General features: G+C 48.4%; 1 protein-coding gene across 1 annotated transcript in view; it reads right to left on the bottom strand.

The window, feature by feature from the left end:
* The window catches only part of Casp7 (caspase 7), a 36,135-nt gene extending 11,240 nt beyond the window's left edge, over nt 1-24,895 (bottom strand). The window contains exons 1-2 of the mRNA XM_028775764.1: nt 24,839-24,895; nt 20,506-20,615 (exon numbers count right to left, since the gene is read on the bottom strand). Of these exons, the coding sequence (XP_028631597.1) occupies nt 20,506-20,615 (110 nt within the window). The 5' untranslated portion in view covers nt 24,839-24,895. The remainder of the gene's footprint in view (nt 1-20,505; nt 20,616-24,838) is intronic.
* Nucleotides 24,896-26,003: the final 1,108 nt, after the last annotated feature.

Raw genomic sequence — 26,003 nt, 5'->3', positions numbered from 1 at the left:
GTTTGTAGGAGTTGATTCTCTCCCCCCACCAGTGTTCCTGCAGGATCAAGCTTCGGCCTCCAGGCTCCGTGGCAAGCACCTTTACCCACTGAGACATCCCCTCAACCATGAACTGTGATTTTTCAAAATGAACCTAAATCTCTTCCTGAGTTTCAGCCCCAGACTCCATGTGGTGGAAGGCGAAAACTGACTCTAGCAAGATGTCCTCTGACTTCCACACACATGCCACGACATGTGTACATGCATGTATGCACACGTGTCTCTCCCCTAACAGCTCCCTCCCCATATATTAAATGTAATTTTTACCCCTACAACTTCTAGGATGACAGCCATGTCTCAGACACGCTGTGGCTCTTATGTCATTAAGATTCCCGGGAATGCGCAAAACAAAACCAGCAAGCCTCTTTTGTAAGAAAAAAAGGACCGAATCATGCAGATTTCGGTCAGTCAGTATTAATCGTTCCTTGTAGCCCAGATAGCTTTCTGTTAAAGCCAGATCTGCCCAGACCACAGATGTACACCAGAGGGTGATTATTCATTCATCTCCGTTACATTTACCTTCCTAAGTACAGCTGGCTCGGCGCAAGCAAATGCTGGAATCAGCTTACAGCACGGAACAGAGAAAATAGAAAACCAGGAAGTGACTGTTGGGGGGGGGCATCAAGAATGAGCCAGGGGAAAAAAGGAGGACAGAGGGACACCCAGGAGGACAGAGGGCCACTGTACACATGACATCTGCATGAATGAGTCTGAGACAGTTGCCTGCCATCTAAAAGTGCTGTGGTTTGGGATACCCTCTTTTCTGGATTTTTCTCCCTTTCACGCCCACCCACTAGCCCTTTTAAACCTCGGGGACAGCTACCATATTGGTACAAATTAGTTTCTCAGCTGTCCACCTGGTCATTTAGTGACAGTCACAGTGTCAGTCTCCCACAAGTGGTTAGAATGAGAATTTTTGGTGACTGTGTTTCCACATGAGGCCTGGGAAGTCCAGATAACAGGCTGGCAGAGAGAGTGACCCAAGCCAGAGGAAGGATGAGGATGGGGAGGACCATGGGTGACATATAAGCCCAGGGCTCCTACTACTTCAGTGTTCCCCAAAACTAATGACGAGGGGGCTGGAGAGACGCTCGGCAGTTAACAGTGCTCACTGTTCTACAGGACTCAACTTTGGTTCCCAACACTCAAGTCAGGTGGCTCACAACCATCTGTAACTTCTGGTTCAGGGAATCCATGTGCTCTTCTGGACCACACTATACAGCACACATGTGTAATCACAGAGACATGCATATATACACATGCACATACATAAAAACAGGAAGAAAATTTAAAGACGAGTCAGGTCTCAGCGTGTAGTACGAAACTCCATTCTGGGCTTCCAAAGGCCACCATGGTTTCATTTCCTGTCTGATCCTGTTCAGAGCTCTCCTTCCCAGGCTCAGGCATGCAGTGACAGCTCATGAGGCACTTGGGCACTGGAAGAGCCACAGGGGGCTCATGCCTTGTCCAGCTACCCATCAATCTTGTGCCTCTGCACACAGCAATCCTGACAGCTGGCCACGGCCCAAGTCGCACCATCTCCCAATCTGATGCCTGGCTACCTCCTCGTTGACCTCTAGGTTCTGGACACTAGCTCCTGCACTCTTCTTCCAGGAGAGTTTTCAACAATCAAAACCAAACAAAAGCTAAATCCAATCATGTTTGTTCCCTGCCCAGAGCTACCCAGTGGGTTTCTGTTGCTGAGGAAGATGCCAACATCCTGGCTACCATGTGCAAGATGGTGCCACATCCCTCTGCACCTGTTCTTTCTCTTAGTCATCCCACCATAGACAACCATGGTCTATCCTGTGCTCACCACAGGCCTCTTCTCTTTCCTCTGCCTGGCATCTCGTGGTGAAGCAGATCACACACTGCCTTCTTTTGGTTCACTCCAGCCTCCACCCCTTTTACCACCAGTCTGGGTCTGTCTCTGATTTAGTGTGTGCATCACACATCACCTGACCTCAATTACAGAGTTATCATCTGTCCCAATAGAGGGCAAACATGTTTTCCTGTCCCTCTCTACCAAACACCACCCGCTCCTTGTCTGCATTCTACATCTCCATACCTTGTCTAGGCTGGTCCTGACCTGGGCACATCCCAGCACCTGGCTGAGTGCAAACCAGGACTCACAAATGCCCAGTGCCTTCAGCTCGACTAGGTGAGCACCCATTCACCTGTGGGCCAGCTGTGCACTTCAGGTGAGCGGAAGGAGTGGCACTCAGTCTCCCACCCCGATGTTACAGGTGCAAAGGGAACTGACTTCAGAGATGGGGATGTTTCTGAAGTTCTAGTATGCTGGGGCGGCTGTTTTTCCTGGGTTTTCTTCTGCGTTTGGAGTCTCACCACTTGGAAAGGTTTTCAGACCGAGATGATTTCTCCTCTCCCCTTCTCTTCTCCCATTTCCAATTTTAACCTTCGGGGCATGAGGTCAAAAGAGTCGCCAGGCATTCGGACATCTTTACCTGGCATGCAGCCAGCAGGCAGGCATATGTTCATCGGCTGACTCAACCTCAAAGGGGGGAGTTTTTAAAAAAATATTTTTATGTGTATTGGCGTTTTTCCTGCATGTATGTCTGTGCAGCACATATGTGGAGTGCCTGTGGGGGTCACAAGAGGGAACCGGATTCCCTGGGACTGGAGTTACAGATGGTTGTGAGCTGCCCTGTGGACACTGAGAACGGAAACCCAGGTCCTCCGGAAGAGCACTTGGTGCTCTTAACCGATGAGCCTCAGCTCCAGCTCCAAAGGGATAATCTTAAATCATAATCACGCTTTCTGCAAAGAACAATGCTCCCATGCGGATGGACTGGTTCCAGCAAGAGGCATGGAGTACAGATCAAAACAGAGGCACAGACCCATGAGGCCAGCACCCTCCCTGGCAAAAAAATAAATTAAAAAAAAAGAGAGAGAGGAGAACACTTAAGATTGGTTTGTTCATATATTCATAAGCAGTCTTGAAGATGGTGTAATAAAAAAAATCCATAGATTGTGGGGCCACACTGCCGGCTTGAAACCCTGCTTTACTGTGGAGGTATGTGATCAGGGGCACAAGTTGCTTCGCTCCTTCCCTTGTAAAGAGAACCAAACAGCACGTAGCCCAGAGCTTTCGTAAAAGTGTGGTATGCGGTTACAGGTAAATCAATGTCATGGTCATTTTTAAGTTACCGTGCTTTATCACTAAAAGGGTCTAGCTATGCTGTGGCATCAAGACAAGACAGAGAGGGAAGACACTGTCCATGTTCCTGGTGGCCAGCCGCACTCTTCTATGGGACAGAACACCGGTGTGCTGCTCTGTATGGTCACCTCTTTACATGGGTCCCATCTTTCACCCCGTTCCTCTGGTAGCAAGGCCGTCTGGGAGGTGGCTTTCAGTATCTACGACGTAGGTGAAATTCACAAGTGAAGGCCCCCACTGCTAGCAAATTGAGCATGAGGTCACTTTAATATCACTGTCAAGAATTCCAGGACAAGCCACTCTGCTGATGTCATCTGAGTCCTCCTGGTCTTTAATACACCATCTAGAGGCCCCTTCCTGTGAGCAAAAATCCCCACCCTGGGCTCAGTCAGAGGCATTCTTTGTGTCCTAGTCCCAGCAGCTATAAAGGAGTCACTGTTGTCTACCTGGATATAAGCAGCTGTAGTCAAGCAGATCACTAGATTCTTGGGAGATCATGCTAGTTAATTCGCTCCCTGGAGAAGGCAGCAGGTCCCCAGCAGGTACAGGGAAGGGATAAGAAGCTTTGAAAGATCCAGATTAGCTACGCCCTCAGTGGGCCGCCACCCGTACAGTCAGGACTGTCTGAACGTGGCTCTAATCCTTGCCCCGGGTACTTACAGTTTTTCTATATAAGGAGTTAGACTACATTGGGCTGCCGTCATATGGACTGGACCCCACAGAGTAGTGCTGGCACAATCCAAGGCTGGGTCAAGGGACAAGAGTCCTTCTCTGACTCTGACAAAGGCACAGAGAGTGCAGGAATAACTTGAGGCCCTCCTCGTTATGAACAAATGCACGGGTATTTCTTTAGTTTCCAGCTTCACAGTCAATCAGCGGTCATTGCCCCCATGAAGTCTGAGAGACAGAGACAGATGCAGAGTAAAACTGGCCAAGGGCTGTCTTTCGCACATGTATATAGAAGGGTGGGCATGTCCTGCCACCTTCACCCATGCATGAACATATGCAAGCTACAGGTCTATGTCTGCTGCCTTTCTTTATCACATTTCACCCACCCACCCACCCATCATCCATCCATCCAACCATCTACCCACCCACCCACCTACCCATCCATCCACTGACCTATCCATCCATCCACCCATCCATCCACTCACCTATCCATCCACCCATACACCCACCCATCTATCTACCCACCTATTCATCCACCCATCCTCCCACCCATCTAACCACCCATCCATCCATCCATCTACCCATCCATCCTTCCATCCATTCATCCATCCATCTGTCCATCCATCCATCCATCCATCCACCCACCCATCCACCCACTCATTCATCTATCCATCCATCCACTTACTTTCTGAGACCAGATCTTTCACTGAACCTGCAGCTTGCCCTTTCAGCTAGGCTGGCTGACCAGCAAGGCCCAGGAATATCTGCCTATTTCCACCCCCAGTGCTGCAGTTACCAACATAAGCTGATGGCCCCAGATTGTATACAGGCGCTGATGTTTGAATTCAGGTCTATGCTTGAACAATAGGCACTTCACCTGCTAAGCCATCTCCAGCTTCTGTCATTTTCCATTCTACGAATCACAGTCTCTCTCTCTCTCTCTTTCTCTCTCTCTCTTTCCCTCTCTCTCTCTCTCTCTCTCTCTCTCTCTCTCTCTCTCCTCCACCTCTTCCTCTCACTTTGTCAATGATAGATCTAGCCATTCCTTGGTCCTTTTTACACACCGAAGACTTTCCCAGGAAACACGGGACTCTTGTTTGGCGGCTGTCATATTTAAGTGCAAAATCCAGGATAAATCAGACTAGTGAATTAAAAGTTCTAAATCCTCTTAAAAGCTTGAGTGTTTCACAATTGGCTGCAGATTAAAAAAAAAAAATCTGGCCACTAAATCACTGTACTTAGGGCCAGACAAGCGAGAGATCACAACCAAAGATGGCATCCTGTAGATCCACTTAGGATTGACCTGAAGGATGTCCTGAGACAACAAGGGAAGGGACAAGTCACACTGTGTGTGTGTGGGGGGGGACAGGCAGAGGAATTGTGTAACCATCCATCCTAAGTGCTGGTTTTCCACTGACATAGATAAGTACCACTTTCTTCATAGGCCAGACAGCACAGGACTCTTCCAGGAACACAGATAACACCAGCATCGATTACTAGGAAGGAATTGGATTATACTGGCTTCTCAGGCAGAAAGCCATTTCTTGGAGCCTCAGATTTCAGTGTGAGGCCAACTGAGTCATTTTTACGAGTTTAATGAAGAAGAGTAGGAGGAGGAGAAAGAGGAAGAGGAGGAGGAAGAGGATGAAGAGGAGGAAGAGGAAGAGGAGGAAGAGGAAGAGGAGGAAGGGAGGAGGAGGAAGAGGAGGAAGAAGAGGAGGAAGAAGAGGAAGAGGAGGAGGAAGAAGAGGAGGAGGAAGAGGAGGAGGAAGAAGAGGAGGAGGAGGAAGAAGAGCAGGAAGAAGAGGAGGAGGATGAAGAGGAGGAGGAGGAAGAAGAGGAGGAGGAGGAAGAGGACCTACAGGTTATTTCTATAAAAGGGGCTTCGTGAAAAAGCTCCAGCAACTGTTACCAGACAACATCATGGCATCCAAAAACTATTCTGCCTACTTGACTAGGGAGCGAGACACCTCAGAGAGCACAGTGGACTTCTACAATCCACTCTGGATCCCAGTATAATTTTCCCCATCACTGGGGTAGATAAATACAGGCTTTATCCTCTTACAGATCCCCTGAGCTGCTTGAAACGTGAATTATGCCTTTCTACATTTGGAAGGGAATATAAGCACACGAACCCATGCCTATTTATTTTCTTAAGTGCTTCCCTGAATAGGATTCCCAGTAGCCTGTCCTGCAGACATTCCTCAGCACACAGTAAACACATCATCGGGCACACAGCTCCCTGCTGCTGTTGCATTTGGAACCCGGGCTCTGGCTTTTGTAGCTGCTTTGTCTAAATATTTTAGGGATGGTTCAGTCATGGTTTGAACATTCCAGCAGAGGGGCTTCCCCAGTCTTTTTATACCACAGTAAAGGCAGGCCAGGATGCTGAACGGGGAGAGCAGAGAGGGAGGTACCTGGTGTCTCCGTCTGGAAGCAGTCCCGTCTGCAAGACCAGGCTTCCTCCTGAGACCATAGGGAGTGAGTTGCCTTCTTCTCGGTAGTAGTAAAAACTCAACATGGTTGGCACTCAGCTGGCGACAGGAGGCTGGCACAGGCTGCAGCCCTGAAGGCCCTGGGCCTGAATCAGCAGTGAGCTGCCCGCTGGAGTTTTCCATAGGACATTCAGACTGGGGCTGGGAAGGTCACACTGGCCTCTGGCTTCCCTGCTGACAGGCAGAAATGACCAGCCTCCACACTGAGGTCCCCACCCCATCCCAGGGACAGCTCCCTGTTAACAGTGACAAGTACTGGATTCAAAGGGGAAGGGAAGTCAGGGGTCTGTGTTGGAGGACCAGACTTCCACACACATGTAACCAGCAGGCCATCGTCGAGAATGAACAATGAGCAGAGGGGGAGGGCTGAATGAATGGCCATCAGCAGAGTGTCCACAGAATAAAGTATGACAGAGCTCTGGAAATGGACTGAGTATGCCTGCCGCCCAAGCATGTTCACACACATGGACGGCCAGTCCACCCCAGTGCCAGTCTACAACAGGCTGTGAGTGACATAGGTTTGTAAATGAGCAAACACAGGAAGATCGCTCCTGGGGAATCCGCCTGTCCATCCAGGCTCATGAGGCTGGCTTTCTCACAGAGGTAGTTAGGCTACGGTCAAGATGAATAGACAGGGTTTATAAAGTCCCTTCATCTTCAGGGGAGACAGGTTGGCAGAGGGGTTTGCATAAAGGAACCATTCAGAGGTCACCACGATTCCCAGTTACAACCTTCCAAATACAACTGGGAAAAGGCAGACATGGAAGGACCCAAGGCACAGGACACAAACTGCTTGGCTGCTGCCCTAGGGTTCGTTGAGGGTTGCAGGCACTGGAAGGGAAAGCAGGTGACAGGTGGTGGCCACAGTGTCCCCGTGGTCACCTGCCATCCTCGGCTGTGAACAAGACAGTCAGCTCTTTACAACGTTTTCACAGTGTGCAAAAGACAGACGCAGGGAAGTGACACACATTCCAAGGGTTAAAAGAAGAAGTTCCGGGGCTGGAGAGATGGCTCAGTGGTTAAGAGCACTGACTGCTCTTCCAGAGGTCCTGAGTTCAAATCCCAGCAACCACATGGTGGCTCACAACCATCCATAGTGAGATTGGATGCCCTCTTCTGGTGTGTCCGAAGACAGCTACAGTGTACTCATAATAAAATAAATAAATAAATCTTTAAAAAAAAAAAAGAAGAAGTTCCTTTCTCCAAACATTAACTAATCTTCATATGCCTCTTTCCTTCCTTTCTCCTGACCAAAACAGGATGGGGAGACAGACCAACGACAATAAAAATCACCAAAAGACTTCAGGAAAAGTCATTCAGGGGAGGAAACAGTGCGGAGAATTGTCTTCAAATGCCAGTCAGGCAGGGTGGAAGACAGTAACGTGTGTGGGTAACAGTAGGACCCAAAAGGGCTCATCATCTTCAGTCCTGGTGTGTGTGTGCGCGCACGTGTGTGAGTGTGCGCGCATGCACACCCACGTGTGCCATGCTATGCCTATGGAGACCAGAGAACAACTTATAGGAGTCTGTTCTCTCCTTCTACCCTATGGGATTCTGGGCATTGATTCTGGTCCTCAGCTAAGTCCTATCTTTCTCTTACTAGTGGTGTTTTAAGTTTCTTTCCCCATGTGTACGTGTTTGGTCATGGCCCACATCAACTCTTAACAGTGGAATTACTAAGAGGCAGTGGGACCTCTGATAGTTGATGACGTAGTTCTCTAGGGAACCAGTTCTTATGACACTGAGAGCAGGACACTGTCCTTACATAGGCTGGGCAGATGCTAGCATCCTCTTCTTGGACTTCTCATCCCTCAGTACCATGGACCCACATAAACCAGCTCTGTATAAAGGACCCTATCATAGGCACTCTTGTTATAGTAATGGGAAAGCATGAAGGAATGGGAAAGACGAAGGCACTTTGAAACCTAATTTACTTTCCCTTTCCTTTATATCTTCCAACTATGGATGAACACGAACCTCAAGTACCTGAGTGGGTACCACGCATACAGGTGCTATGGCCTCACATCTTCTGGACTCTGGGACTATGTTTCAGTGGTGGCTCATTGCTTCTGACAGGTGACCTTGGCTCTCTTTACTGGAGGGTCACTGTCAGCCCCACCATAGCAGACATCCACACTCCATCCCTTAGCTGGGGTGATGAGAAATTCATTTTATGGTACTGTTGAACGAAAGCAAGAAAGCTGTCAGTGGACAGGTGTGGTTGAACCACTCCATCTGCAGCCGTGGGTGACATCTGACATATGGGTGATGATGTACCATTTCGTACACTGTGCTCTGAGTTGGGCCTGTGTCCTCACTGAGGACCTGCTCGTGAGAATGGGTAATACTCTACCTCACCGACCATACTTTCCTTCTTCATACAGGCTATCAAATCACAAATCACCTCATAAGGGGTCTTCCTTCCAGAGTCCATCTCTTCCTCATCAGGTGTGCTCGGGAACTTAAGAAGCTGAGTTGTCCTATTAAATTCTCAGTCCAGTGCATAGGAAGAGTATGAAGACATGGAAGGTTAAGATGACCGTGAGGTTCCCACAGTCTCTCAGCTATCGAGTGGGACGCTGGGCCAGGATGAACGCAGGCTGTTTGATTCCACCAAACCTCCACTGGCATTTCTGGGAGACCTCTGGGCATCCAATTCAGCGGCAAATCTTTCTAACTTTAAAATAAAACTGGGATGCAGGCACCCAGTATTCTGGAGTTCAATAGAAAGGCTTTTATATTGAAAACTAAATGCCGTGGGCTTAATTTAAGGTGCCTATCTTTTAGGGTGCTCAGTCCGGGCATCTTTTGGTTATCGGGTGCCTCTGCCTTCACAGGAACATGCTCCAGCATGCCTGACTTAGCACAGAGTCCTTGGAATGGGGGACAGTCGGCCTCTTCTTTCTTGTCTCTTAATTACAAGCTCTGTTCCCTCCCCCCCGCCACCTGAGTGAAGCCACCTGATCGTTTTTATAATTACACAAGCAACACATTTTTAAATAGGGAGCTGTTTATATATAACACATGCTAGTGGAGAAACCCAGACTACAGGATGGGAAGAAGAATTATAACCAAGTGGCATTTACTAAACACTCTCTAGGGGACGAAGGCTGAAGGAGCCATGTGACTCGAGCCTGCAGGAAGGAGAGGTTATCAGATTCAGAGAGGCAGCCTCTGTTCCTGTCCTCTGCCTCAGATTGGCACGGAGACTCTCAGCCAGGGATGTGGGGGCCAGAGAAGCCTAGGGGATTGACAACTGTGTGGTCTGTTCTTCAGTATTTTCTCGAATTCTGACCTTGTGTGACCTTCACTCAAGCTTCTGATTTTGCAGGTGACATGTTGGAATACAATGTTTTCCAGGGGTGGGCAGACTGCTCTAAGGTTTGGATCCCCAATGACCTTCAGCGCTCACTCTATCAAGACCATCCCTTGCCTATCTGGTGGCTTACCCACTCTTCCAAGCAGAACCTACACTGGCCTGGCCTGACCATTTCATCCTGCCTGCCCTCCAGCGCCCCCTGGCGATGCCCTGGAAACTCAAATTCCAGTTCCTCCTCAGGCTTTCCTTCCCCAGCCTCTCAGGGCTCCTAGTCCTAAGGCTCATCAATTTTATTTTCTGTGGATATGCCCAAGCACATTACAAAAATTTAACTCACGGCCAGGGCAGAGACTGCATGGCTCACAGATCGCAGCTGATGGCCTCCAGCTGCTCAAGGGTCATTTGTTGCATTCAGAGAGGGCTCCGTTCAGGACCTTGGGGGCACCCAGCCTTGTGCTATCAACTGTGATTCATATTTAATGTAGCCTGCCTTAGCCATTTCTTCTGGAGAGCCTAAGCGCCTCGCTTTACCAGTCCTAAAACCATCTTTGGTAAATCTTCCCTTTTGTGTTTTCCTGTGTTTCATAAATGCTTCTGAATAATCAGAAAGGCAGAGAAGCATTTTAATATATGAACTTTAAGTAAAGGACAGTTTGGATTATTAAAGGCCAGCGGCACGGAAATAGAATAAAACAATGTGGTTCTGCCATCTAGTGGCCACAACAGAAAAGTGCAAGAGGATGTGAAGGCCTTAACTGGGACACCAGGCACCCTGAGAACGCTTCCAGCCTTCCAGGGAGAGTGAGTGAGTAATTCAGTTCTTAATTAGGGACAACTGTGGAGTGCTACTGTCTTCTGCCACTATCTTACCTGATGACGAACCTGAGGTAAGGGATGGACAGGGTGAGAAGGCACCCCCGGTGTGGCTAGGGATATCCTGAGGGGCCTGCCACACTCCCCAGAGCACCCGCATCCCTTGATGATGGGCTTCCAAATTCCCTAAGACTTTCCGGTAGTGGAGGCAGAGGCAGGTGGATTTCTGACTTGGAGGCCAGTCTGGAACTACAAAGTGAGTTCCAGGACATCCCGGACTACACAGAGAAACCCTCTTTTGAAAAGCAAACAAACAAACCATTCCTGAGACTGTTGACAGAGAAGGCAGGAAGGAGACCCTGTACCTTTGATCTGTGCAGGATAGTTCACAGATTCAGGTCACAATAAGGTCCCCAGAGTTATATTTTAGAAAAAAAAAGACTCATGTTAAAATGAAAGGGATCAGGAGCCCAGTGTATCTGAGACCCACTCTGCTTCAAATTATTCTACCATATGTCTGTTTGTCCGTCTGTCCACTCGTCCATCCACCCACCCACCATCCATCTGTGGTGACTTAATGTCCCCCTCCCATTATCTCACATATCTGAATACTAGGTCCCCAATTGGTGGAACTGTTTGGGAAAGATTGGGAGGTGCAACCTTGTTGGAGGTGTCACTGGGGGTAAAGCTCAAAGTCCACGACATACCCAGGTAGGTCTCTCTCTCTCTACATCATGGTTGCTGTTTCAACATGCAAGCTTTGGGCTACTGCTCCAGCACCATGCCTGCCTGCCTGTCTGCCTGCCTGTCTGCCTGCCTGTCTGCCTGCCTGCCTGTCTGCCTGCCTGTCTGCCTGCCTGTCTGCCTGCCTGCCTGCCTGTCTGCCTGCCTGTCTGCCTGCCTGTCTGCCTGCCTGCTGCCTGCTGCCTGTCTGCCTGCCTGCTGCCTGCCTGCCTGTCTGCCTGCCTGCCTGCCTGCCTGCCTGCCTGTCTGCCTGCCTGTCTGTCTGCCTGCCTGCCACCACGCTCCCTGTCAGGATCATGACGGACTTCCTTACATTCTGGAACTGTCAGTCCCAATAAACTCTTCTATAAGTTGCCCTGGTCATGGTTTCTCTTCCCAGCAGTGAAACAGTAACTAAGGCTCTATCTATCATCTGTTACCTATTGTCTATCATCAATCTACAGTCTATCTTTCTATCGCCTTTCACCGATCACTGCCAATCACTGGACATCTGTCTTCCCACGCATCACTCCTGGCCAGTCCACTCTGCACTCCTCTGTTGTTGGGTCTGTGGCTGTCTAACTGTAATGCTGAATTCTGTACTTAAGGTCAGGGCCTAAGGCTGACTTCTCACATTTTAAGCTTTTGTTGTGCAAACCTTGTTCTTCATTTAAGACTTGGTTAAATAAAATCAGCTACAGCCAATTGCAGGAGGGATTAGACGTAGGAGAGGTTTTTTTTTTGGGGGGGGGGTTCGAGACAGGGTTTCTCTGTCCTGGAACTCGCTCTGTAGACCAGGTTGGCCTCAAACTCAGAAATTTGCCTGTCTCTGCCTCCCAAGTGCTGGGATTAAAGGCGTGCCCCACCACTGCCCAGCAAGAAGTAGGAGATTTTGAGAAGAGAGAGAAGAGAGGAGAGACCAGGAGGAAAGGCTGCCATGTGGGAAGATGAACCATGATGAGCACATGGCCAGGAGAAACAGCAAGTATCTGGGCTACACTGGGGAGGTGGCAGCCAGGCCAGTTAGAAGAATAGATTAGTGGTTACTCCCCAGTAATTGTCAAAGCCAAATAAAATAACCAGTCTGATTCTCATTTATTTGTAAGCTAGTCGGAGACAAGTTTAAAATAGTTGTACTTACTACGCTCCTCCCCCATAGCACAGTCATCTCTGAGGATCAGATGCGAGTTCTCTCTTATCAACAAAGCTTCTGCGGCCAAGCAGAAGTCGGGAACAGGTGTGGTCACAAAAGATCTGTTGCCTTCTGCCTACGAGGACCCTGGAGTTTGGCTGCCCTGTCCCACCTACCCGACATCTACATCAGGCATTCCAACCTTCTGACATCTTGTCACAACTTTATACCTGCGAAGTTCATGCTCAGAAGCAAGCGGTCCAATCAAGTTACAAAAAAAGTTGCTAAAACAAACAAACAAACAAACAAACAAAAAACCCAGCACACCCAAAAACTTCACAGTGTTTTAGGTAACACTGTGCTGGGCCACACTCAAGAGATATTCTTAACCATCTGTGGCTGGGGACTGCCTGCACCTGACTCTGAGGCTATACAATGGTCACAGTCCAGCTCGAAGCCTCTCTTGCTGCAAGCTACCTCCTCCCCTGCAATTCTCTATAGCCCGAGGCAGCTCTGGGTTTAGGCATTTTCTTTAAAGCTGTGACTGATCAAATCACCCTTACTGTGAAAGCCCTGAAACCACTTCCGGGTCCAAAGTGCTTCAGCTTAGCTCCACCCTGCAGCCCTTCAGTGACCTTGCTTCTCACTGCACCCCCAAGACACCCACAGGTTATAAAAGGCACAGTGTGGTCAGGTACGAGGGGCAAACAGTTTCAAATCCTGGCTCAGCCTCTATGGCGCTTAGGGCTAGAAACAGTGATGAATGCCTATATCCCGGGATCTGGGAGGTTGAGGGAGGAGGGGTGGAATCTAGAGGTTAGCCTGGGCTACATGGCAAGATCATCTCAAAGAAAAAAACCAAAAAACAACCAAACTATGACACTTGTTGCAAGGGACTTCCCTGTTTCTTGTCACTCTATATACGTAAGACATGAGCATGGTAATAGAATGAATGATGGGATCTGAAGTGTATGTAATTTTAAAGCCAAGGAAACTTTAATAGATGAAAAAAATAGCAAAGCGAATCTGAACTTCAGGGGCGTTACTGATCCTAAGTGAGTTTTATATACTTGGATTTCCTCCTGGTAGGTGGAGAGTGTTTTATTTAACACCCAGGGGTCACAACCCCCTTATATGCAGTGTGTAACTGAGGAGGAGGCACAGAAACATTTTGGCAATAGTAGGAAGTTTTTCACATTCAGACCAGAAATTGGTGAACAGTCAAAAGCATGGCGGATCGGACGAGCTTTGGGCAGTGCTCGTCCGTCTGTGTCTCGCTCTGTGTGCATTTTGCACTGTGCAGAAAAGCCAGTGAACACAGAGACCCTGGTTCAGATTCAAGACTAAATTCAAGTGTGTGGCGAACTGCAGCGTCCCTATGTACATAGGGAACTTTCTGCCTTATGGAAACATAATGGTTTAATTACAGAAAACAGACTTCACATTTTTTACTTTCTTATTCTCAGCCAGGTGTGGGAGGCACGCCTCTAATCCCAACACTTCTAGAGGCAAAGCAGATGGCTCTCTCTGAGTTCAAGGTCAGACTGATCCACACTGCAAGTGGCAGGACAGCCAAGGTAAATATGAATAGAAAGATCGTGTTTCAAAAAAGTAAAAATAAAAACAAAACAAACAAACAAACAAAAACTAATGAAAACCCTAACAAACCCAGTAAAACAAAATAATATAAATATATTCTTATTCTCATTTTCACACAAAAGTATTCAATTAGTGTAGCTTTAGACTGGCTTGTGTTGGAATGTTTGAAACTGCTATGTGACTCGTTGATATGGGTTTCATAAAAGGTTTTTAGCTTGGGATTAGAACAGAATTTCCAACCACGTCTACAACCGCCTTACATGCACTTGGGCACCTCTGTACTGTACGCTGGCCAAGCGGCATTGTTAGCCTTGAGGATTTTAAAATCAACACAGCAACTCTGACAAACTTGAAGATCTTTTAGGTCCTGAAGTAATATTCAGTTAAGATTTCGTTTTGTTGTTGCTGTTTTTTTTTTTTTTTTGAAACAGGGTTTCTCTCTGTAGACTGGGCTGGCCTCGAACTCAGGGATCTGCCTACATCAGCCTTCCATATGCTGGGACTAAAGGCTTGCACCACCATGCCTGGCTCAACTGACATTTCTCAAAGTAAAAATAATGAAGCACACCTATCTCATTAGTGCAGACTCACTTCCAGCTTTGATAACTGGTAAAGTTACATGTCTGCCAATGACTTATTTTAAATAAATTCTTTTAATGTACGAGTGTGAGTAAATGAGTATGTGTTCAAATGACTGTGAGTTTGTGTGTGTAAGAGTGCATATGTGGTCCAGGTGACTCTGTGTGTGTGTGTGCATATATGGTCCAGGTGACTGTGAGTGTGTAAGTGCATATGTGCATCCAGGTGACTCTGTGTGTGTGTGTATGTGTGTGTGTATGTGTGTGTGTATGTGTGTGTGTGTGTAAGTGCTTATGTGGTCCAGGTGACTCTGTGTGTGTGTGTGTGTGTGTGTGTGTAAGCCAGAGGGCAACATCAAGTGACGTCCCTCAGGATCCACCGACCTTGGCTTCTGAGACAGTAACTCACTAAGTAGGCTGGCTGACTGGCCAGTGAGCTCCAGCGACCTTCCCGTTTCCACCTCTCTAGACCTGAGATGGTAAGTCATGACACCACACCTGGTAAATCCTAACTGCATTTTACGTATATTGATTTACACTGCATTTACACCGTTACTGGCAACAGAAGAACTCAGGTCTTCATGCTTTTGTCATAAGCACCCCAAGACTGGGCTGTCTCCCGAGCCCTAAATTTCCTCATTAATTTATTATTAGTAAACACTTGCATTTTATATATAAGTATGAATATGTAGGAATACACACATGCAAGCACAGGCACACACACATTGGGATAATCTCCTCTGCAGTGTATAAAGGTTATTTTTGTATTATTCAAATGCTGATCTCTGTAAACACGGAGAGCTGAGTACATTGTTATTTTTACGAGGCATCTCCGGAAGTGTTTTGTAAACTTCCTCTCCATCACCTTCTGATTGGCTTGCAAGAGCTGACCGGCCTACAGTAAAGCAGCAGAGGACAGGCAGAACTTCTTGGCAGAGACAGGAACTCTGGGAAAGACAGAGAGTAGATACCCTGGCCAGCCAGAGGAAGTGGGACTTGGTGAGAGGTGGACCACATGCCAGAACTTAGATCAGAACAAATGGGCTAATTACGTTATATGAGCTAATTGAGAAATAGCCTAAACTTTCATAAATAAGTACAAGTCTCTGTCTGCATCATTATCTGGGAGCTGGAGGGTTGAGCCAGTCCGGCGATGCCCACTCACACGCAAACGCACACACGGAGACATAAAAATTCTTGGGTCATAGATGGAAAGACTTTAAGAAGCCATGATTTAAGAAGCCTAAAGGAGGCTGAGAAAAAAACAAAACTAACATTCCACAACCTCAGGGAATATGACATTAAATCATTGCTCATTTTAGCCCAGAATTGTTTAATAATTCAACAGTCCTGTCTTAACACTTTGACGCAACAAAATCAGCATTTAAGAAAAACAGCATGTATTAGATCCCATGCAAGGATATGCCAAATTGTTCACTCTGATTACGTGAGCTCTGATGTTGACATCAGCCGTGTCCTGGAAAGGAACAGTATAGTATAGCTGAACCAGGTGACCCAAGCTTGCTCACTTTCCAAAGGTGAAGAGGTCATACCACAGACTACATATAACTTTGCAGAACAACAGGGCTTACACCACGGCCTAGGTCTTCAAGCAGAATTCCCAGTCTTGCCAAAGGCCTTAGCCATTTGCTTTATGCAAATACATGGCCAGATTCTCCACTTCCAGTTGTGTGGGTCCCCCCACCCTACCCATCCTCCCATCTCCACTGTGAAGCTGACAGAACCATTCTTAATGTGCCACAGAGGGCCCAGGCACCCCACAAGGGGACAAGTGGGGTTTCCTGTTATATATGAGAAGGGAGAAGTTAGTATCTGGGACCAGGCTTTGGATTGTGCCAAATCCAATTAGGTACTGGAAAACACCTTGAAGAAATCCATTCATTTAGGATTCAGGATGGAATGGGACCAGCTTAGTGACATTGTATCTGTCAGCTCCACCGTCCCACCCATTTCCTCATGGTAGACCTAGAGTCTCAGGATGGTGGAGCGAGCACTGAATCAGGACGGAACCAGAGCTCCGTGCTCCTTCCCTCCCTAGCCTGCCCCATCTATCCAGTTATAACTGAGAATGTAGCACATGGAGACTGTCACAGGATGCCTAGTAAGACATTTACTGAATGAAAAAAATGATTTCAGAGCTCTACTGAGGAAGAGCCTGTGTGGGGGTAACTGCCTGACAAGCTGGCTTTGCAGACTATTACACCAGGGTTTGCACAAGCGAGCACGCTCTGCAAGCAGCTTGGAGTTCCTAATGCAGTACGCATGTGCACATACACAAACATACTACGAAGAACAGTTACATATGTGTATTCGAGCTGATGGAGAAGTTTCGATACAGACTTTTGATGACCTTCCTAGAAATTGGGAGGATGTCCCCAAAGGTTGAACTAGAAGCCATGTGGTTTCCAATTCTTGACTCTGACCGTGCAGAAGCCCCTGACTGGGTCGTCATTCTCAGTACAGAATGCAGAAGGAATTCAAGAACTAAGTGGCATTACTAGGCACTACTATCGCGACATTCTTCCGTCTCATGAATTTATTCATGACCCTTTGGTGATTCCGTGTCTAAAAATGGAAAATAAGCAAAGAGACACTGTCTTTCTTATCCAGCACCGAGTATATTTCTTCATTATTAAGAACCATTTTTAAAGCCTTCAGGTTCAGTATGATCTGCAATTCCTGCTTACTCATCCTGATGACTGACAAGGGGATAATCTAATGATTTATTTACTCAGAGCAATGGTGGAAACAGGAAGTTAGTTGAGGATGAATTCCTTCTAACACTCAGGAGAACCGGAAGATGCCCTCAAATGCATGCAAATACACACAGGACAGCGTGGACGGTATACACAGTTGCATGCTTGGTGAGGAACAGAAGACTTTCACATAGCTCAATCAGAGAGAACGAAACGAAAGACACAAGAGAGGATAAAAGAAATACGCCAAATGTAAGAGTAAGAAATAAGATGAAATTCTGTCCACCAAAGTGGTATCTATACTTTGAATGAAACACGGATGGCTGAAGTCACTTCCTGTTTAGACTCATCGGATGCACTTAAAGACACGGTGCTCAAATGTCACCGGTTACCACACAATTTCTTTTCCTATCTTCTGAGAAGTACGATGCTCCAAAGACTGTTAAACAATTCCTATTTGTCTTTCCTCTGAACAACCCAAAGTGAGCCATCCTCTGCAACTGTCTCGGGGCTGGTCTGTGGCTGCTACGTATTCACATGCTAAGTTCTGTACCCCAAGATCTGGCTGCCTCAAGACCCTGGAATTCTCACACAACAGCTTTTGCCGTGCAAACCCTGCTACCCAAGTTAATTGGTCAATAAAAGGCTAGAGCCTGTAATTGGACAGTAGAGAGAGGAAGGCGGGACTTCCTGAGAGGGAGAAAGGAACTTTGTAAAGAAGAAAGAGGAAGGCCCTTTCACCAGGAGATGTAAGATAAGAAAGATGTGATTATCGGCCTGGAAGGTATAGCAGCCCGAGTGGCTGGGCGAGGCTATGAGGATGTATTTAGATGAGCTAGTTGAGAGCTAAGGGCTACTCTCTGAAGTATTAAAAGGTCTTTGCGTGGTTATTTGGGGAACTAGTTGGTTAAGGAATAATTTGTGCTAATTTCCAACATCAATATATACAGAATATTAATAAACTGACACCATATTAATTTCCAGCATTAATTAATATATAGAGAATATTAATAATCACTTTTATACTTTCTAAATAGTTATGCTAGCTTAAGCTGTACATGGGTGCAGTGTCAGAATGTGACATTTAACACTTGAAGGGCACTCCTCTAAGAGGCTTTCTCTGGGAACTAGGGTAGCCTGGGCCTATTCACCAGGCTTTTGAAATGTGCCCAGAAGCTGGAGTTGTGTTATTAGGAACACTGGTGGATTATTCCTGAACTCAGGTGACACCCGCTGAAATCCAACCCCGCCGCACTGCAGACCGCTCTTCTCAGTCCTATTTTCGTCTGGGACGGACGATCTGACCTGCAGCTGTCTCTGGAGGGTTTCAGGGGAAGCCTTGTGAGTCAGCAGCTCTCCCCTTCCCGAGCACTGCCTCAGCCATTATGCCCTTGCTGTCTGTGTTGAGTGGAATGGCTTAGGAAACACTGTGGTTCCTTCTTACCAGTGGGGGCGTGCATTCCAGGACAACTGATGAGGCCCTCAAGCCACAGGCAATGCCAAACCCTATTGCCCTGTGCCTTTTCCACCATGATGAAGTCACCAGCATGGTGCACAGGCTCTTAGTGTGACCCACACTGCATCTTAGTGTATCTCCTTTGTTTACAACTTCACAATAGAAGATTCTTTCTTCTCCTCCCTTTTCCATTTTCATATGGTGTGTGTGTGTGTATGCACGTGCAGATGCGCTTGTCTATGCATGTATGTGCAGGCATGTTTGCATGTTTATGTAGGTTTGGTAGCAGATGCACACTGGTGTGTGTATGCTGAGGCCCAAGGTTGATGCCAGGAATTAGCCTCTGTGGTTCTTCCACCTTCTTCAATAAGGCAGAATATCTCGTTCAACTATACGGCTAGTCTCACCAGTCAGCTTGCTCTGTGGATTCCTGTCTCTGCCAAAGAAGGGTGGGACTACGGGCAGGCCACCACCCACCTACTACATGAGTTCTGGGAATTTGAATTCTGGTTGTCATGCTTGCACAGTGAGTAACCACACAAGCATCTCCCCAGGCCCCCGAAAAAGTCCATTCTTACAGCAGAGTTCAGCAACTTGGGCACAGGCTTTGATTTCCTTGCTGGTTGAGAACTCCCCCTTAAAGAAAGAACTCTGTGTGCACCCTCCTTTGGGCGTGTAGGAACTGCAGCATTAAGAACCGGCCCTTTGGAGGCATTATTAAATAAAACAGGATGACCTGAGTACAGTGTTGCCGAAGCCCAAGCAATGACTTGGTAGCTAACATCCTGTCAGAGATGACATCCTCTGACATCCTGCACGGGACAGTGGCGTGACATCGGCAGTGTGCCACGTAAAAACCAATGAATTCTTATTTCTGGAGTGTTCCGTTTAACATTTTCAGGCCATGGTTGAAAAGTAACTAAAACGTCAAAAACTGAAGTTGTAGATGGGGGTGGGGATTACCACATAAAGTAGAAGAGTGTGCCTAACCCCCAGGAAATGCCGTACATATCCCCGACCAAAAGAAGGTGTGAGGGTCCTCTGCTCCCTGGCAGCCCTCCTCTGAAATTACATAACTTATTTAATTGTGTACATGTGGCAGTCAAAGAACAATTGGGGGAAGTCAGTTCTTTTCACCGTGTGCATTCAGGGGATAAATTCTGGCCAGCCAACAGGCTAGGAACACTGGGCCACCTTGCTGGCCCAGCCCCCTTTTTAAATAGAAATCCCTTCATGTGGGTGCCGCTCAGACTGTCTGGACACTAATTTCAGCACATCCATCTACTGACCTGTCACAAAACCAATAAACCTTAGTGCCTCAGTTTCCCTAACGGCCAGATGGCATCGACGACAGACCCATCCCTCGGGAATATACATGGATTAAATGGGATAATCTGACTAGTGAATGAAGTGTGATTATTCATATACGTCAGATGTAGAATACAAGGTGAACTCAGGAAAGGTAGGGACCCGAGCACCGGTGGCTCCAGCTTCCCCTCAGGAGCAAGTTGTCCTGGTATCTGCTATTCCTAGAACCCAAACTGCCATTCAGCAGTCATGTTCCTTACCAACCAGCATCAGCAGCCTCAGCCTTGCTCTGAGGAGAGCAGGTTTCCCCTCAATCACACAGCTGTGAGCAGGAGCCCAGACAGCACAGTGCTGCCTTCCTGGACTTAGCTAAGCTAGAAGGGCCAACATAAACCTCGTTCCGAGTGTCCCCTCTCCTCGGGTGTGATGTGGGTCTAAGTGGCTGAGGGGTGACGAGTCCAGCCAAGAAGAGAACTTACCGGAGAATGGAAGTGATGATGGAGGAGCGGTCTGGCCTGGCATCAACTCCGTCTTCACTGGAAGAATCCATGTTTTCCAGCTCTGCAGCACAGTCCTGATCGTCGGCCATCTAGGAAGAAAACCAAACCAGAAAAACAGAGATGCAGAGTGCTGTCTTGTGTGTGCATTCATGTATGGGCAAGTCATGTGTGGGCGATGTGTGTGTGTGCGCGCGCACGTGCCCACATGCCACAGGTAAACCTTGGACGTCACTCTCTAGACAAGGGGACAGTTCCCCTTGTGTTTTTAGCCAAGCTCCCTCACTCGCCTGGGTCTCCCCGTTAGGGTAGGCTGGCCGGCCAGTGAGCCCCAAGGATCCGTGTGGCGAGGCTCACAGCTCTGTATGTGGGTGTTAGGGACTGGATGTAGGTCTTCACATGTGATCAGCACTCTACAAACTGCAGGCTTCTGCTTTGTAGCGTTTTTAGGGGACATAGCCCTTAATGAATTAAACATGGGGGTGAGCAGTTTTGTGTATTTAAGCTCCAGAGTTGCTGCACCATCGATGTGATAGTGTCATCGATGTGACAGTGTCATCGATGTGACAGAGTAATCCGATACGTGAGTGCCGACTCTATGGACGGACTCCTTCCAGAGACCAAGTAACGAACTTGAAGACACCAAAGCCCCTGACCTCGGAGCTTCTGTTCCAGCTCCCACAACTTTGTTAAACGTATGTTCAATAAACTGGGTAAGTTCTGTCAGGGTTCGTAACAATCAACCCACTAAGTTCCTGGCAGGTCACAAACGCTCATACCCAGCTGGGCATCACCCAGCATACGTCAACAGCAGTAGTAACTGAGTCACAGAGATCTCTTCACTGCAGGTGTATAGGTGTGTGTCTCTGTGTGTGTGTGTGTGTCTGTGTGTGTGTCTGTGTGTGTCTCTCTGTGTGTGTGTCTGTGTGTTTGTGTGTACAGGATCTTCACTCTACATAACCTACCCAAGTGGACTGCAATTGAGTTTCCTGCTCAGGAGACTTCAAGAAACTTATGGGGATAACTCAGTGGTTGGTGCAAGGGTGAGTGGAGGGCTTCAGGCTGGTCCCAGAAGGGTGGCATGTGCTTGTAACCACAGTCCAGATCCCAGGCTTGTGGATCCCGGAGTTTCACTGACAAACCAGCCTAGCTGAACTGGGAGTTCCAGGGCAGAGCGACACATAGTAGGATACATCCTGGAGTGACACCTGAGGTTGCCCTCTGGTCTGTACACACACACACACACACACACACACACCTTCAAGTGATCCTCACTATTTAAAAATTCAGTTTTTAATCCGCCTCCTTGGATTTGAAGTCCCTTCACGCTCTCACTCTGGGACAGGTGTCGGGAGGCCTGCCCCTGTGTTTCTGTGAGTAAGTCTGCTTGGTACGTGGTACCTCTGCTTGTTTTCTCTCTGTGAGCACACAAAGACATCTGCTACCTGCCTATGTATCTGTGTTCACTGTCTACTTGGCGCCTGTATTATTTTCCATTTATTTGTGCTCTGTTAATTGCTCGGTTCTCACAGGACAATATAAACTCATTGTGGCAGAGGCATCTGGCACACAGAAGGTGCTTATTAAATAAATATTCATTGAGTGGAAGGCTGGAGGAAATGAATACCCCCATGGGAATAGAATTAGCTAAACAAGATACAACCGGTCCAAGGAGAATCCATACTGGAATCACTGCTCACAAATCAAATCCTCATTCGCTCTCAGCAACCAAAGGCAACTGGCGAACTTCAGCTTTCCCTGGTCTCAGACCTGAGCGCGTGGGCAGGCCTCAGCCTTCAGGGACAGTATGTGCACACCTGTCAGGGCTGGCCTAGGGATGTTTTCACTGGGTTGGAAAAGAAGGTGGAGTCTGTTTTTATAGAATATCCTTTGTTCCAGAATGGGACAAGGAATGACATCTAGAGTTGGAAATCCAGCCTAGAGGGGGATGGCCATGGAGGCCAAGCAGCATCTCCATTATGCTAACAGAAAGCTGACACAGGCCTGAAGACATAAGGAACCCATTCCTGGCTGAGGAGCTATTGACTGCCGAGGAGGGAGAGTCTGTGTTCCTTACGAACATGGCCTCACACCCAGGTACAAATGGTCAGCCCTACTGGTGTCAGTGGGAAACTGTTCCATGCCTATACCACCATCCGTTGGAAGCCGAAAGCACCTTCCTGGTTGCCCTGAAGTGAACGACTTTGCTCCACGATACACTCCCACCACCAGGATGCCCTGCCTTTGTCACCACAGACCCACAGCAACAGAACATGCAGACCGGAGAATGAGACTCCCGAAATCAAGAGCTACAACACATCTTACAGGCTGGAGTCTAAGAATTAATCCTTCCTGCTAACAGCCTGCATCAGCAGCAGTGGACTTGACTCTGCAATCAGGAAGGCTAAGCACCCAGCAGCTTCTTCACCCCACTGTGCTGATCCACTTGAGTCTTGGAAACATTCAAAGATCTCAGGTAGTGACCAAGTGGGGTGCTTAACCTCGGTGAAGTCATCGAAGCCAGGTCAACTTTTGAGTCCTGGCTTTACCTCCAAACTCTCTGAGAAAGCCATCTCATCTGGGCTCAACCGTGCTGCCTTCGAGGCCTTCCTAGCATGACTTTCCTGTAACTGTCCCTTTCTCAAGAGCTGCAAAGAGTTGTTTCAGAGACAGTGCTTGCCCACTGTAAAGAGACATGGAATGTATTCTTTAAATGATGTAAGATGTGTTCCAGCTTGGCTGTAACTGGTCCCCCAGAGGCTCCTGTGTTGGTAGGCTAGCCCCCTAGGTGCGGGGATGGGAATCCAGTAGGAAGCCACTGGGGTTCTGTGTGTAGAAAATACGTCCAGCCACTCCCTGGCTACCTCAAACTCGTGTCTTACAATGTTGCTGCTCCTATTTGCGCACTTTGGCCACTGGGATGCCACCTGCCCCAAGAGCGTCCCCAGGTCCATACTGATAAGTGTGGTGTCTGGTTGTTTCTTTCTTTCTTTCTTTTTTCTTTTTTTTTTTATTGTCAAGTTGACACAGCCTAGAGCCACCTGGGAACAGGAAATCTCACTTGAGGAGTTGCCCAGAACAGATTGGCCTGTGGCTATGTCTATGGGGAAGTGTCTTGACTAATGACTGGTGTGGGAGGGTTGTGTGGGAGGGCCCAACCCACTGTAGTGGTATCATCCATCGGCAGCTGGGTCTGGGCCGTGTAGGAATGCTAGCTGAATGAGTAATGAGATTTCTTGCCTCCAGGTTCCTGCCTTGACTTCCCTCATTGACAGACTGTGATCTGAAATAGTCAAGTGAAATAAAAGCCGTTTCTCTCCATGGTCATGGTCTTTATCCCAGCAAGAGAAAGCAGACAGGTGTACCGAGGTGAAGCAAGTCATACCGAGGTGGGTCAGGATATTGCCTGAACTTACATTTTCCTGAGCAAACAGGCTGCCTGCTTCCCTAGCACAGTGACATGGAACAAACTCACCTCCTGCCCAAATACACTCTTCCTTAAGTGAAAAAGTCCTGAGGCCACCACCTTCCCCACCAGTGTCACCTGAGGGTCACACGGTTAGGTAATCAGAGACTTTGTCCATGTCCTGAAGGAGATTGTTAATGTAAGGCCTTAACAGTACGGAGGGGTGTGTGTGTGTGTGTGTGTGTAAGGTCAGGCTGGCTAAACTCTGAAGGAAGAAAAAGCTTGTCAACAGAAAAACCAGGGCATCGTCAGTAAGCTCAGCACAGGAGAAAGAACTTACGAACACTGCCTGAAGCTACCAGTAAACTTACTTTCCCATAAACCCGAAAGGCCAAGGAGTAAAGGTGAGGTGTCGCCTGGAGCCCATACTGCCAAGTGTCGCCTGCCAGTTTTTCACTGTCTTAAGTCACTGTAAGAGTCCCGATGCAAGGGTCCCACTTTGCCTTGGTCAAAGACTTATGCACCTGACTCCCTCCTTCCCTGAGCACAAGTCATCAAGCCCGCCCAAGATTCCCATTGAAAGGATCCGGCGGCGCCTCAGCTCCGGGGCTGACAAGGTAGTCCTTGCGGGTTCAAACAACCACATCTACCGCCCTACACCCGCTCCTTCTTCCCTGTTACATCCGGAATGGCACCGGATGTCGCTAGACCCCGGGCCAGGAGGCCAAGGGACAGCCGTGCTGAGCAAAGCCAGAGATGGCAGGGGGCGTGGAGAGCCTTCTGAGCCACCGCGCCATCCAAGCAGGTTCTGCGAGCCTGCGGGAGGGAGGGGGACCCGGGGCGGGGACGCGCGGGAGGAGGGAGCGCGCGGAAGAGAGGCGGGAAAGCCGCGATGGCGGCCCAAGTTACCGTTCCCACGGCAGCGGCCGGGAGCCCACGGCGGCGTGCGTCCTCCGCGAGGGGCGAGGGCAGCTTTGGCGAAACTGAAAGCAAAAGTCCCGGAGAGGAAGGAGGAGGAGCGGCCGGGCCGGGCGGGGCTGTGCGTACAGCCCGGGAGAGCTGGGGGCCCGCGGGGACGCGCGCTACGGAGCCGGCCGCGGGAAAAGCTCGCACGGGAAGCGTGCGCGGGAAGCGCTCGCCGCCCACGTGCTGCCTGCGTGCCGCCTTCTGCGAGGTTTGGGCGACCCCTGCGGCAGCCGGAGCTGGGCGGATAGAGCGCTCTCTACAGAACTGGCGGGCCGCGGCTCTGCAAAACTGCCCGCCAGAAAAGTGACCCCGGGCTAACCTCTGCCAGTCTGTCACGTGCTCTGAAAATCTGACCGCGCGCTGAAAGTCAGAAAATCAGACCTACACAAAGTTGGAGAACGTCACCGGAGAAGAGTCGCCCTGCAAATCAGGGCCAGGCCTCTCCCCTCTCCTAGACTACATATGCAGATTTCCCCGTGCTAAGAGATTCCAAAACTTCAAACGTCAAAAGTCCCACTGAGAGCACATTCTACAAAACTGTCTGTACAGTAGACGGACCTAAAGATTTGTCTTGCCCCCAACGATGGGGCCCCTCTCTTGTCTCTTTCTCTTTTTCCTAACGTAATCTGGATCTACACAGGATACTGTGCACCACCAGTCGCTTTAGTCTTCCCAGACGTTGTTGTGGAGGGGGGACACTAGGGCGTGAACGTTGTTTTAAGCAAGTTTACACCTCCCAACCCCAGCTTGCATGGAGGTTGCACCAAAATCATCCATGTGTGTGCTCTCTCCCCTGTGTCAGGCACTAGGTTTGAGGAAGCTCACAGCGAGCAAACATGGGTTCCTGTTTATGTCACCTCCAACACAGATAGACAGACATATCTGGGCTTCCGTTTGTAGATACTTCCAATTCCTCCCCTCCACTGAGAGTTCTCAGAACAGCTCATTCACTCACACTGAAGCGAGCTATGTCAGAGAACCTGTTATAGGCATACTGGAGATACTTGCTTCTCAGACGTACAGGTCTCCGGAGCCATCAGGGCTATTTTATTTTATTTTATTTTATTTTATTTTATTTTATTTTATTTTATTTTATTTTATTTTATTT

The sequence above is a fragment of the Grammomys surdaster genome, unplaced genomic scaffold (assembly GCF_004785775.1).
Source record: "Grammomys surdaster isolate TR1022 unplaced genomic scaffold, NIH_TR_1.0 66, whole genome shotgun sequence".
In the NCBI taxonomy this organism is placed as follows: Eukaryota; Metazoa; Chordata; class Mammalia; order Rodentia; family Muridae; genus Grammomys; species Grammomys surdaster.
This window is presented reverse-complemented; position numbering and strand designations above follow the sequence as displayed.